Genomic DNA, 14251 nt, shown 5'->3' with positions numbered 1-14251 from the left:
GTATGTTTAATCACACACACACACACACACACACACTATTGAATATGTGTCTCTCATTGCCCTTGTCATCAAACAATGAGACAATGACATCAAGGGCGGGTGTCCTTGAACATGAAGTCAAAGCTATCCTATTGACTTGCAAGATGAGCTACTCTTTCCACAGTCTTTCCTCGCAATCCCTGTAATCCCCATGTTTTAGCTGCCAACACGACACACACACACACACATTTGGATCATGCAGGGGGAGGCAAGTGTCATGACGCATAATATCAGTGCACAGATTGGGCCCAGTGGGTTCTCACAGGAATATGCTGTAGTGTAATTCTGTCAATTTCAGCGATTCTGGATAATGGCTTTTTGCGATATAAAAATATTATCATTGCTACCAATATTGGTAGCAACACATTACAGGTATTGTATTATTTAATTGTAATTTTACATATTATATTATTGTATTTTATTTTTATTTATTTGGCATCAATATAAGTTAACCAATTAAAATAGCATGTCCTCTATAGTATCAACAAGTACGATAGGTTCCAATTAATAAATAATAAATAAAGAATCCAACTAAATAATGTTGGACATTTCTATGTGGCACAAACATCCATACGTATAAGAACAACGTGCAATGTATGAAACTCTGTTCTAATACAATCAGTGAAATTATAAGCCGGATTCATTTAGCACGTCTCCCTTGGCTTATCGTTTCGCTGCAGGTCCATTAGCCAGTTCTTGACAATCATTGCAAATGTTATATTTACAATCCAAAGCTGAAACTAGCTAGCAAGCTTGTTGCTGTGTGGAGCACAACATCATCACTTGCGTGCCGATATCATTAGCAACGGAAAAACAGATACTGATACTGATGACTATAAGAGCAGGTTCAACAGTTCTACCATTACGATAATGATAATGATTTTTTTTTTTCATTTTCATATTTATTTGTTTAATGCATAACAATATTGTGGTTGTGATTTGCAGTTGTGTAGAACTACACTAAGAGCTGTTATTTACAAAACAGTTTTGTGCAGCGAAATGCAAACCATCACAAAGTACAACCGCAGTAATACACGTTTTTACATGAATACCTGCCTGACGTTATTGTTGTTATTATCCATGTAAAGAAACATCTCATACATACTGGATGTCTTTAGATTGTGCAGGTGTACAGCAAATGAATGACCCAAATGCAAGAAGCACATTGCTGCAGTGCTGGGTCCGGTGCAGGTCCGCACCAGCTATGGTCTGCGTTGAGAAGAGCACATCTTGTTTGCCTCCAAAGGTCACACGGTTGAATCTTCTTGTGTGTTGGCACAAGAACAAACTGACACATTTGTAAAGGCTGAATTGCTGCTGTTGATTATCTGTCTGCCTCTGACTCCTTCCTGACATTTGGGCCGGTCACGAAGGAGGAACAGGATGATATCTCCTTCTCACTCCTCCGAGACCTCCCCGACACTCCCAGTTCACTTAGTTTTTCTCTTTGCAGTGGCGCCTCCACTCTGTTTAAGTCAACATAGTAAGATGGTGCAGTGCATTACCACATACAGTATTACGTGTTTGGTGCACAGTGTTGGGCAAACTACTGTACTTCAAAACAGGAACTAACAGAATGAGTCACACACATACTTTTTATAGAAGACATGTTGAGGGATGTTTCATGAGATGAATTATTCAGAGACCATGACCTGCAGTCTGAGAATGTCCGAGAATGCACAGTCCACCAAAACATTTGGAGGCAGTGTTTTCCTGAAAGTGAGAGGCGACAACTCTTGTCGTCTAGCTATTTAGCTTCCTGTGTTATAGTAGTAGTGAGCAATGGCTACTGAAAAGACATACAAATTGTTGATTTATATTAGATATCAACAGATGTTGTTTTTACCAACGTTACTGTTGGGGGACAGCTAGCGTTATGTATCGTAAACTGTGGAATCTTCAGTTTATCGATACGAAAATAAATAATAAAATTAGTATTTTCCAAGGATCAAACTGTCACCATTAAAACCTTTATTAACCTTTATTAACTGTAGTTGGGATTATGTCATACCACTGTAAAAAGTAACTTAACTGCTGTTAAAATGTCATTAGCATTCCAGATCGACTGGATGTCATTTTTACTTGAAGTTAACCACTGTAAAGCGTAAAAAACGTCTGCAGTAAGTGACGAGGCTGGAGTCTTAATGCTAGAAATGTGAGCCTGCTCACTTCACGTAATGTCCATGGAGTAATGATCTTCTCTGAACACCCTTTGTTAAAAGAAAATCTATAATAACCAGGTTCATCCATTGGTATCCACTGAACTAAGCTGGTACACTAAAGTCTGACGTGATGTCGTACATGATGACGGTCCATCCTTTGCAATAAATGTGTGCAAAAAGGTGAATAAAAACAAAAAATAACACTCCCATAGTTAAGGTTTGCTGTGTATGTCTCACAAGACATCATGCATGATGATGGTCCATCTTTTGGAATGAGTTTTCCATAAAAAAACACACAAAAAAGTAACAAAAACACTCTCCTAAAATGAATCATTTCAACTTGTGTAGTCTCACACCTACTGCATAGACTCACAGGATTTGGGTGCAACATTCTGGTCAAATTGTGACTCTTTGCACCTCACACATTCAAGATTCCACTATAAATGCACCAGAATTTGTAGAAAACACACAAAATACTGGAATTACATAAATGTTAGTTCATTTATCAACCCACTGGCAAAGTGTGTCAAAATTGTTGAAAATACACTCGTTTTTGGCAGCTCTGTGCATCTTTAAAAATATGTCAAGTAGAGCAGAAGCCTTGCAGATTATAAGCATCTATTTAGAAACAGGTGCACATACACAAGAAATGATTTATTGTTTATTCCGGCAGCTTATCTCCAGCACTTCTTTGAATACAAATTTTTTGCTGATGGCAAGTTGCTGCTTCTGAAAAACGACACGGTTGTGAAGACTCTCATAAAGAGTGGTGGTGGTGGTGGCAGGATTCATCCCAATGTGTGTGTGTGTTGCCTCATCAGGAAGCTATGAAGGAGAACCACAAGAAGAGGGAGATGGAGGAGAAGATCAAGAGAGCCAGGCTGGCGAAGGAAAAAGCCGAGCGCGAGAAGCAGGAGCGTCAGCAGAAGAAGAAGCAGCTGATTGACATGAACAAAGGTGCGTCGCTTCGCTACAAAGACGGGAGCAGGGCAGACTGGGAGTTTGGAGGAGGAGAGGGGGGCGTGCAAAAGGGGCCTCGCATGGAGTCGTACTTCAGAAGTTTTAGAATTACACCTACCATTTTCCAAATGTATGCAGTGTTTATTATGAAAACACCGCTTCTGCTCGTACACCACCGTATGCAGAAATGCAGCAATACCGGCATTTGAACTTCGGGAGGTGTGTCTTTACTTTCCACAGGGTGGTGCTGATATTGACAGAATTGCACCAATTTTTTAATCAATCAATCAAACTTTATTTGTAGAGTACTTTTCATACATGAAATGTAGCACAAAGTGCCTTACATGTTAAAAAAAAGCATTCTTGAACAAGCAAATGTACTTTCTCTGTTACACGTGTTACATACACACCTTTATAGGGGTGGCATACATGTTGAGCAAGATTCACTGAAAAACATGGCCGCTACTAACCTTAAGATAATTAAGGATACAGTGGAACCTCAGTTAACATCATTAATGTGTTCAGAAAGTTCAAATCAAATGTAATTAAATTATTAAAAAAATTAAATGATAGTTTCTCATGCAACAACAATATGAAACGCATTGTCATTCATCATGAATATGCATTTATTGAAGACTTGATTGTTGCCAATAGCCGGCATGAGGCGGCTATGAGGGACAATAACAGCTACTTACTCATCACTTATACATACTGCAGGTACAAGCAAAACTGCAATCATCTCTCCATACATATACAACATACTATACGATAAGATGGGTTGTAGACAGGGCAGGATGACTGGACGATGGAGGACGGAGAGGGTCGGAAAACAAAATGATAATCCCAGATGAAGATCCTATGGAGGAGCACAGTGTAGAACTGTAAAAAACAACCCTCGGCATACACAGGCACAAATATGCACACTTTTCCAACAAGACCACAAGACTCGCACCAGGGGAGGTAGGAAAGGGGACATGTTCCCAATGCAGCCAGCTACAGCCAATGCAGCCATAATCAGCACAAGCTACGGTCTCTGTCTTGCCATCACCCAGGGGTATAGCGGCAAGGGTATTAGATGAGGGGAAGGATGTGTGTGCTAATGCACACGTGATGCGTAAGTGTGTAGGCCTGAAGAAGTTCCCCACGAAGGTGGCCAATCGTGGAGCCTCAGTTCACAGGGTGTCATCGTGATAACACAGTAAGGGAGACATCCGTGATCGAGCCCGAGACAGAAACAACAAACAATAGGTGTTCGTGAAAAACTTTATTTGCCTCCATTGTGGGTTATTTTGAAGCTGTGATCAACAAGAAAAGCAGAGACTTTGACATCATAGACAGGCAACGGTGCTGGGGGACATTGTGTTGTGTTTCATGCCAAACGGGCTATGAAAATTTAAGGATTTGTTTTTTCATAGTTTGCCCAATCTGTGCCCCTGTAAAGATTTTTGCTTGATGTTGGCCATTTTTTCATGCAATCTTGCTCAAATTTTAGTTGATTCAGCTCAACATCTAAAATTACATTGCATGTTTTGCAGAACGCACCAAGCTGCGTGGGGAATGTCAAGTCTTTGTAACTTATGTGTCCCTATTGACATAAGCAAACCGTCCAATCAACACATAACTCATGGCTTCTCGGAACGTGCATGGCATAAGCACTTTTGAGCCTCCATTGTCTTGTTTGACTTTATATAACTGCTACAATGTTTCACTGTCATGCAATGTGATCTCGGAACACCAGTCACGTGCAAGGCAGTGGTAAAACAGCATGGTGGTCTAAGATTGCACAAGTGTGCTATATTTGTGTTGAATTATTGCAATTATTCCTTTGTACACCCCCTAAACCACACCCCACCCCGAGGCAATGCCAGTAAACTGCGTATTGATCAGTGTGAGTTGCTCCAACATGAAAAATAAGAGCAGCAGAGCGGGGATGCTTACGTCTCGCTCCGCCAATGTCATTGAGAAGGAATTTCAAGCCTGAAGGCCCTTTGCGAGCAGTCGGTCTGCTCTTTTGTCTTCTTCTTCTTTTTTTTTTTTTTTTGGATTTCCCACAATTCACCAGCTACTAAATGTCAGCGCCAGCCAATGACCTCACAGCCATATGGGGAAATGTGACAAGACAGTCTTCAGTATGCCGCAAATCCTCCAAGATAATTGATGCATGCACACTTTTTTCACTTCTTCCCTGAGCAGTGACCTCTTTGAAAGCTTCACTTTTAATAATCCAACATGGCGGTGCTGGAGGAGTTTGTAGAGCCCTTTTCTCATTGGGGCTAACCAGATGGAGAAGGCAAGAGAAAAGGAGGTATGCTATTAAATATTTCTGCCAGAGCAGATTTTGATCTGACTTTGAGAACGCCATAATATGACTCACATGAATAAAACATGAGGATGACATGGGCAACGTTGCCTGCAGGAGATAGCAAGAGAGGATTGTCCTCCGCACCAAAAAAATGCTACCTTGTTGCTGTGTCCTGATCATTGTGACCTTGTCACAAGAGAGATATACAATACACGGTAAAAACGCCAGGCTGTCTTTCCTACTGTCATGTGAATGGATGCCACATTTTTGTGAAACCTTGACCTAGATGTTTTTGTGTCTACATACAAAAGGTAATTAGAAAAAGGACAATCAAACATGAAATGATTGGCCATTAATATCTGTATATTGATACCAGTATAAATAGAGTGTAAATTGTGAGAACTGGAGGTAGCAGAGATGAGGATGCTGAGGTTCTCATTGGGAGTGACCAGGATGGATAGGATCAGGAAGGAGTACATCAGAGGGACATTACATGTTAGAAGCCTTGGAGATAAAGCCAGACTGAGATGGTTGGGACATGTCCAGAGGAGAGATAGTGAATATATTGGTAGAAGGATGCTGCCAGGTAGGAGGCGTAGAGGAAGACCAAAGAGGAGGTTTATGGATGTAGTGAAGGAGGACATGAGGGTAGTTGGTGTGAGAGAGACAGATGCAGAAGACAGGGTTGGATGGAGGACATTGATTTGCTGTGGCGAAAGAGAAAGAAGAAGAGGAGTATTTATGTACGGTATACATGTCAGGGGTGCAATGATTATGCAAAAGAAAGCAGCTGAAGTCAAGGCAACATATTAAAAGGTTTCAGGAATGGACACATTTTCCCATTCATTATGAAATAATAGTTTAAGAAACGGACGTGTAGAAAACACACATTCTATACCATCAACAATTGACTTCTTTCCTACATAATGAGCCGCTACAAGTGAAAGGATAGCTTTTGTCGGAGATACACGCATCTTTCCGCTCAATTAGTTTATCCATAATCAGAATAATAAAGATGAAAGTATCTCTGTGTGGAGCTTGAAACACCAGGAGGGAGAAAAAGCGAATCAGGAGGGAGCCTCAATGTCAGCTGACTGATGTCATATGACATCTACGAAGTGACGTTTAAGAGATCGACCAAACTACTTGGGGTAGCTGACGCTCAGCATAATGGGCACCCCTGCCCTAGATCATGTAAAGTGAAGTTATGACACCTGAAAGGTCAATGGCGAAGGCCAGATATGTGTTGTAGATTGTCACGCCATGCTTTGAATTTCTTGGCTTCACACTATCACGTTTTTGTTTTGTTTTTTAATCAGAAAGTATATTAAATGAATAAATCATGGCTGTTTCATGGTGTCTAAAGCAACAACAACAACAAGGAACTCTCCCAGTGCTAATGTGTAAATCTATTATTGTTTTCTGTTATTATGTCTACTTCATTGCGTAATGTAATGTAATGACCATAGGCGTGTTATTTCATGTCTAGAGGGCTCTAATAATAAAAAAAAAAAACAGATTTAAAAGGTCGTAAACAGGTTTTCTATGCTATATGATTTTTGTCTTTTTTTTATTCTCCAATGACCACAATCCCAACTACCTCAAAATGGCCGCATATGAATTGTTTTCATAACAAAGTATCCTTTAATATAAAAAAAATATCCTTTAAATTTACAAATAAATGCTTTTGGAACAGTTTTATCTGATATGGTTTACACATTAATATATCTTTTATATTATAATTATTGTTTTTTGTTGTTTTTCTTAGAAAGGGTGAATCAGTTGTTAACATTCATATATTTGTCAACGTTGTGCAGTTGATGGATTAATCGATGAAATTGATTAATTGCAGTACTTTCCTGCAACAATTTACTGTCAGTTAGTTTGCTGTTTAAATAAGCACGAGTTGTGTAACACCCGTAACAACAGTATGGAAACAGGAGTCCAGAACCTTCATTAAGAGACGTTAAATGAAAAAGCGAAGACGAAAAATAAAGGATTTAAAATACACCGCACATTAAAAATCAGAACTAAAAGAAATAAAATCTAAATCTGACTTCACTGATTGTTTTCGTCTTACTCGATGCCCATCTTTGTAGTTACTGTGTGTATGTACTTCATAGATAGCGTGAGAGATGAAAATCTATGTTTACTAAGCCATTGTCATAAACAAATGGTGTCAACATATGGTCACTGTATAATAGGATTAAAAGCACTTTCCAGTCGGGTTGCTGTGATTAAATTCATTGCATAAAAACACCTTTCCATAGATTATCCAATTGTGTTTAATGCCATTTCAAGAGGCTGCTTTTTTGGAGCGAGAGAGAGAAGCGATGGGTTTTATGCCATTTCACAAATTGCAAGCAAATCCTCTTCACTTGTGAGTGATTAATGAAATGCATAATTAATGAGGGTTTAATTCATTTAGCTTTAGCAGAAGGTTTTAGCTGGGGGGTAGGGAGATTCAGCAAAACAGAATGGACAAATCTGTGTTTTTTTTCCCCTCATTCCCTGTGTGAGAAGAAGCAGGCAGAAAGTCGTGTTCGTGGCGTGCACGCTTTTTTTTTTTTTTAAACGAGCATGACTGATAGATGAGACAAGTGCGGCACACTAAATACATTTCCCCTGTAAATGACTACAAGTCGTAATGTTGGAAATTGCTTATGAAGTCATTAGCCAGTCATCCCATTTGTTTTAATTCCCACTAAATGGATTTCCACATTCTCCTTAACTGACCAGATGTTCAACATTCACTTGATTGCTTCACTTGAATGGAAAGAACAAGATGGTTTATTTTTACATTTTTTTTTTCTTTTTGGCCCAGAATACGAGAGCTTTTTTATTGCAATAGCATATGAAAGAATGTCACAAGGAGAATGTGTCAAAAGCCTGTGCATGGTGGAGCCCGTGGCTTGTCCTTCTTTTAAGGCCTCCTGTGAGAAGCAGCACGCCCTTCTGGCTGCACGCTCGGCGAACACTGGCGAGGTCAGCGCCCCCGTCTAGGGCGAGTGTCTGCACCCGCGTGTCAACTTTGTACCTCAGTCCAATCCACTAAGCTTTGAACAGCGCCGCAGAGACGGGAACGCTTTTGATTGTAAATGCAGGCTGGCATGTGGCACGTAGGGATAAACAAACAAGGGGGGGGGGATAAGTTTGGGGGACTGTTATCCGGACTCTCTTGACAGGTAACAGTAGGGATATGTTCCACAGAAGACAATACCTATGGTAATAATAATGGTTTTGTTTCATTTCAACATGTATCAGATTACAATTGAGTGCATCCCATAATCAGTTCCCAGTTCCACATGTCCAAAAGGAGTAGGAAGAAGCAAAGCTTATTAAATCCTACCCCTCCATCTGGTACTTTTACAATCAGTAACTGTTACATTTGTTCACTTCCTGCTTTCATAATATAGTTTTTTTTTTTTTTGTTTTTTTATGTTATTTTTGTCACGTACCAAAGTACTCGGTGATATGAGCATCCAATGCCATAATGGGTACCATAGTAAGTGTCAATATAGTGATATATATAGCACATCATGACTGGTTCAAGACTCTTCTACTTAGTGATTAAATGCATGTATCTAAAGCACAGGTATTAAGGTCAAGGCCCGGCGGACAGATTCGGCCTGACATCGCTTTATGGGGCCACTGTATGCAAGTTTTTTTTTTTTATTAATATATTTTTTTTTTCTGAACCCCATTTAAAATTATTTATACAAAAATTCCTTACTCAAATTTAAAATTTCAGTTTGGCACCTTAACTTCTTAATGAAACCATACTCAGTGAAAATCCTAATAATCAACTGTTTAGAGGTGATTATACATTAAGAAGGTTATGTACATTTAGAAGGTTATAAGGAGGATAAGGAGACAAAAGGGTGAAAACATGTGTAGGTGGAATAGGTGTGTCCAAATTAATGACCGATTTCTCTTTTTCAGCAGTTTTTAATCTCTTTAGAAGGCACAGTGTGTTATGTGCAAATTTCCTTGAAATTCAATTGTTGAGCTAAGTTGGACAGACGTGAAATTTCTAATTCACTCTACAAAACTAACCCGTCGATGTTTTTCCAATTCACAACCAAATTTGGCACACACTTTTACGGGCCTATTGATTACCGTATAAAACTTTGAGCATATATGTAAACATTGATGTTAGCATATTTTCCAAATCATTGTGATCAGAATTTAGCAGCAATGATTTACTCACAAGTCCATAACGCAAACTAAACTGTCTTCCTGTTGACATTGTTACGCGCAATGAGAGAGGAGAGCAGTTGACATGGAATTTACTAATCGACATGCCCAAAGATGTCTCTAGAGCCTAACACACAAATATGGGCTTTTTTTTTTTAAGCATAGAGTTTCACCCGGTCGTACTTTTAGGAACATCTTGGGTAATGGTTGGATCAGAACCGAATTTGGGCTATGTATTTTAGACAGATAGGCGACACAAAATGTGAAAGCTTTTGAGTTTTTGTCAATGAATATAGACGGAATTTTGATTCAGTTACATTTACCCTCTAACTATTCTGTCACATTGCAAAATGTATTGCAACACAAAAGCCATTTGAATATAGATGTAGTCAAATAGGCACCAAAAAGCATGAAACGTCTCCACGGATTGAATGATATTTGTAAAGCCATTATTTTTTTTTACCATTTGAACGTGAGCTCACCCGACTAAACCTGCAGCAACAGCTTGCAGACAATGGTAGAATTGTTCGGTGAGGATTTCACAGTTCTCTGCCAAAACCCCGGCAATTGAGTGATTTGAAATCTATGTACCTTTGTTTGCATGAAACACGTTATCAATTACGGTTTCAAACACAGAATCATATCCAAACGTACTTGGAAGACACCTGGACCTCAGCAACCTCACAACGTTTCACCGGAAGCTTATTTTCCCCCATAAGGTCCCATTTTCAATACTTCATTTCAATACTCCAGTGTGTGCTCTTTATCTCTCGGAAAGCATTTTCTTCCCTGCCAGTGGTCGACATATTCCAATTCGGTGAGGTCTGCTTGAATGAGGACTCTGTGTCCCTGAGAGCGTCTGCAGAGAGAAAGAGAGCAGTTGACATGTTGACAATGACGCTTCTATTTATGCATCATGCTTGCCAACCTTTCGCACTTTGAGAAACAGCTACTAGAAGTTTGCATGGATAGAACTGGGTTCCTCGCTCCAAAAGAAGCATTCTGTTTACTCGGGGTGTGACACTAAATGTATTTATTATCAGATTTTTTGGTATGGTACAGAGGTGTACAACTTTCCCGACACGGTACACATCAAATGTGGGACTGCATCGTGACATGTTTACGTACAAACCTTGATTATGGTGTCCCCTACACCGCTACTATTTATTAAATACAAACACAAAAACACGTACACGTGTTTCAAGTGTCAGCTTCCTTTGCTCATTAATTCCCCGTACATGCTAGCTTGAGTGTTCATGTAACACCCCAGGCTGTTTAAGTGTTAATCACTAATTGACATGAGCATATCACACTTCCAATTAGGCATCCACAGTGTGTTTAAATGACCTTTTTGGTTGCACATCCATAGGCGATGAGGCTCGCTGCCAACCAATGTCATGCCATTTACATGGTATTATGAAACCCTGAAAGTAGTTATGGTAATTATGATTTTTTTTTTTTTACTAAATGATGATGCAGAGTCAGATATGAACGTGGTAACGTATTGTATGAAGTGCTTGGAGTCTGTTATAGAGAGGTACTGTACTGTACATGTCATTTAGGTTAAGGCACTGGGATGAGTTGTCTTCAAGATTTGAAAAAAAAACATTTATTCATCCATCCATACACTTTCTATGCCATTTATCATGACTAGGGTTGCGTAGGTATGTTGGAGCCTATCCCAGGGGCGAGAGGCGGGGTACACCCTGGACTGGTCGAATATGAAACTACAACCTTATTCATGATTATGTTTTGTTTATGTTTTCTAGATTTTGAGCCTTCAAACATATTAGTTGTTTTTGTCCATTTTCTGCATATTGTCCATTCATTCATTCATTTTCTACCACTTGTGCTGGAGCCAACCCAGCTGTCTTGGGGTGAGAGGCGGGGTCCACCCTGGACTGGTGGCCAGCCAATCACAGGGCACATATAGACAAACAACCATTCACACTCACATTCATACCTATGGACAATTTGGAGTGGCCAATTAACCTAGCATGTTTTTGGAATGTGGGAGGAAACCGGAGTACCCGGAGAAAACCCACACATTCACGGGGAGAACATGCAAACTCCGCACAGAGATACCCAATGGTAGAATCGAACTCAGGTGTCCTAGCTGTGTGGCCTGCACGCTAACCACTTCCACGCCGTGCAGCCTCATATTTTCCAAACAAACTCAAATAGATGCACATGTACGTAAGCAGACCGGCCCACTGACTGCTTGTGGCTGACGGCTGCCTGTCACCACTGACAGAGGTGGAGGTCTGGATTGATGGCTTTGTGCCACGCTGACAGTCATGGCTTGGCAGGATAGTGTATGTGTGTGTGTATGCGCACCTGTGTCACAGCCATGCTAGGTGATCATAGATGAGTGCTGACAGACAGGTACTCACTCCCCAAGTTTGAATTGTGTCTCTGCGCTGAGGTAGACACGGCAAACAACATTAACACTGCAGATAGCTTGTCGAGACATGAGGTCATGGCTGGAGATGATAAAAAATGCCATTGTTTAGTTTGCTTCCCCGGCTTGACAAATATCGGCAATACTTTAGATGTGTCCACTTACTTTGAAAACCACCAGCATCCTCCCTTAGAACTGAATATTAATAACAGTATGCATGTTTTAAAAATAAAAATAAAAAAATAATTTTGGTACTGGTGGCACGGCGGTCTAGTGGTTAGCGCGCAGACCTCACAGCTAGGAGACCAGGGTTCAATTCCACCCTCGGCCATCTCTGTGTGGAGTTTGCATGTTCTCCCCGTGCATGCGTGGGTTTTCTCCGGGTACTCCGGTTTCCTCCCACATTCCAAAAACATGCTAGGTTAATTGGCCACTCCAAATTGTCCATAGGTATGAATGTGAGTGTGAATGGTTGTTTGTCTATATGTGCCCTGTGATTGGCTGGCAACCAGTCTAGGGTGTACCCTGCCTCTCGCCCCAAGACAGCTGGGATAGGCTCCAGCACTCCCGCGACCCCCGTGAGGAAAAAGCGGTAGAAAATGAATGAATGAATGAATTTTGGTCGTAGTAGTATCAGGTGAGTTTGTTTTTTTTTTTATTCTGTATATATTAATTAATGTCTGGTTCAAATGTCACTCCCCCTTCCCACATGATCTGGACCTCACCAGTCACTTTCCAGTCAATCCAAGCTAATTACCCTCATCACAATTCATTGTCAAATCCATTTAGCTTTCAGAGACGTCGCTGCCTTTTCACAGATGCAAACAGCATCCATGTGAGCTATAGTTCACGTTATCTCCATCTGGATTCCACAAGTCGTGCCACTCATTTCCAAACTTGTGCTGGAGATAAGAGCCATACTTCCTGTTGCTGTCGTCTAATGAACACAGACATCGCTTTCATCTCCAGTAACCTGAGTGGCTCAAGTCGCTCTCTAGCCGTGCCCGTCCCTGAAAAGGTATAAAGATTCAAACAAAAGAGCAATATAAAGCTTCTCCACATTCTCAACTAACCTGCTCAGTGTTTGACACATTTATTGCACTTTCCAATGTTGTGTTTGCAGAAATGCTGTGAAAAATGTCTTCACTTTCAGTCATTTTTATCATCAGAGTTCACTAGCCCGGAGGATGCTATAAAAATCCTTGTGGCGACCATGCAGAAAGAATAAAAAGCAATAGACACTAGAAGGATACTCACTAGAGCACAGAGGCGAAAGCCATGACGGAACAATCCACCTCCTGCACATACGGGAATTGTGTCATTCAGAGAAAATAAGAGATTGCAAAGGAAATTGCGCTGTTAAAAACATTTTTTTTTTGTTTTTACTTTTTGGTAAAGGTTTAGTGGGAATAGTTTGCATGTTTTGCTTTTTTGTGTGTAATCCCCTTCCAAACAAACAGAAAAAGAATCAAACAGAGGTAAACTATTTAATAATGATACTTTGACACATTGAACTGCAATTGAGTGTAAAGAAAATAAACACTACCATGACTGTTGACTTCTGGTATAATTGTCCAATGTAAAAAAAAATAAAAAATCAGTCGTTTGTTCAGGTAGTCATTCCTCGCTGGGAATATTGCTCCCTCATGGTTTTTCAAAACGGTATTAATGAATGATTGCGGTTATATGGTATATTATTAGTTAAATGTAATATTTAAACACAATCATATGTCATATGTAGCATTCTCGTCACTATAGGCGTCAGTAGCATTTATTGGACATAAATTACATGACCTTAACACCGCATGTCAGCCACGTCATGTCCGACATGACATAGTGACAAAAAAAAGTTCTCCTCCCATTACGTGTGGAAGTGGTATTTTTTTGCTTCTTAATTCCCTCACTCATTTTGACAAACATTCTTAAGCTTAGAAAAAATAGAATGGAGGCTAACTAGTTAGCCCAGTATTACCTAGCAGCGACTGTCTCTTATGTCCCTGCAGTGATGTCGTAGCCTACGGCATATTATGGTGTACTGTTAACAAAGAATAATATGAATGCAAAGGTGACTATAGTGGTATTATTTCATCTAAAGGGCTCGGATAATGCTAAAAAAATATTTTGAAAGTCATAAACTCTATGCTATAACTTTGAAAATATTCAATTTAATAATATTGAATCCAACGTTGC

The 14251-nt window shown here is 39.9% G+C and overlaps 1 protein-coding gene across 6 annotated transcripts in view; it reads left to right on the top strand.

Annotated features, from left to right (window-relative positions):
• Positions 1-14251, top strand: part of diaph2 (diaphanous-related formin 2) — a 391673-nt gene that overhangs the window by 308424 nt on the left and 68998 nt on the right. For all 6 annotated transcript variants that reach the window (XM_058076542.1, XM_058076541.1, XM_058076539.1 and 3 more), the window contains one exon: positions 3023-3158. In XM_058076542.1, coding sequence (XP_057932525.1) covers positions 3023-3158 — 136 coding nt within the window. The remainder of the gene's footprint in view (positions 1-3022; positions 3159-14251) is intronic.

Source organism: Doryrhamphus excisus, chromosome 6 (assembly GCF_030265055.1).
Source record: "Doryrhamphus excisus isolate RoL2022-K1 chromosome 6, RoL_Dexc_1.0, whole genome shotgun sequence".
Lineage (NCBI taxonomy): Eukaryota > Metazoa > Chordata > Actinopteri > Syngnathiformes > Syngnathidae > Doryrhamphus > Doryrhamphus excisus.
This window is presented reverse-complemented; position numbering and strand designations above follow the sequence as displayed.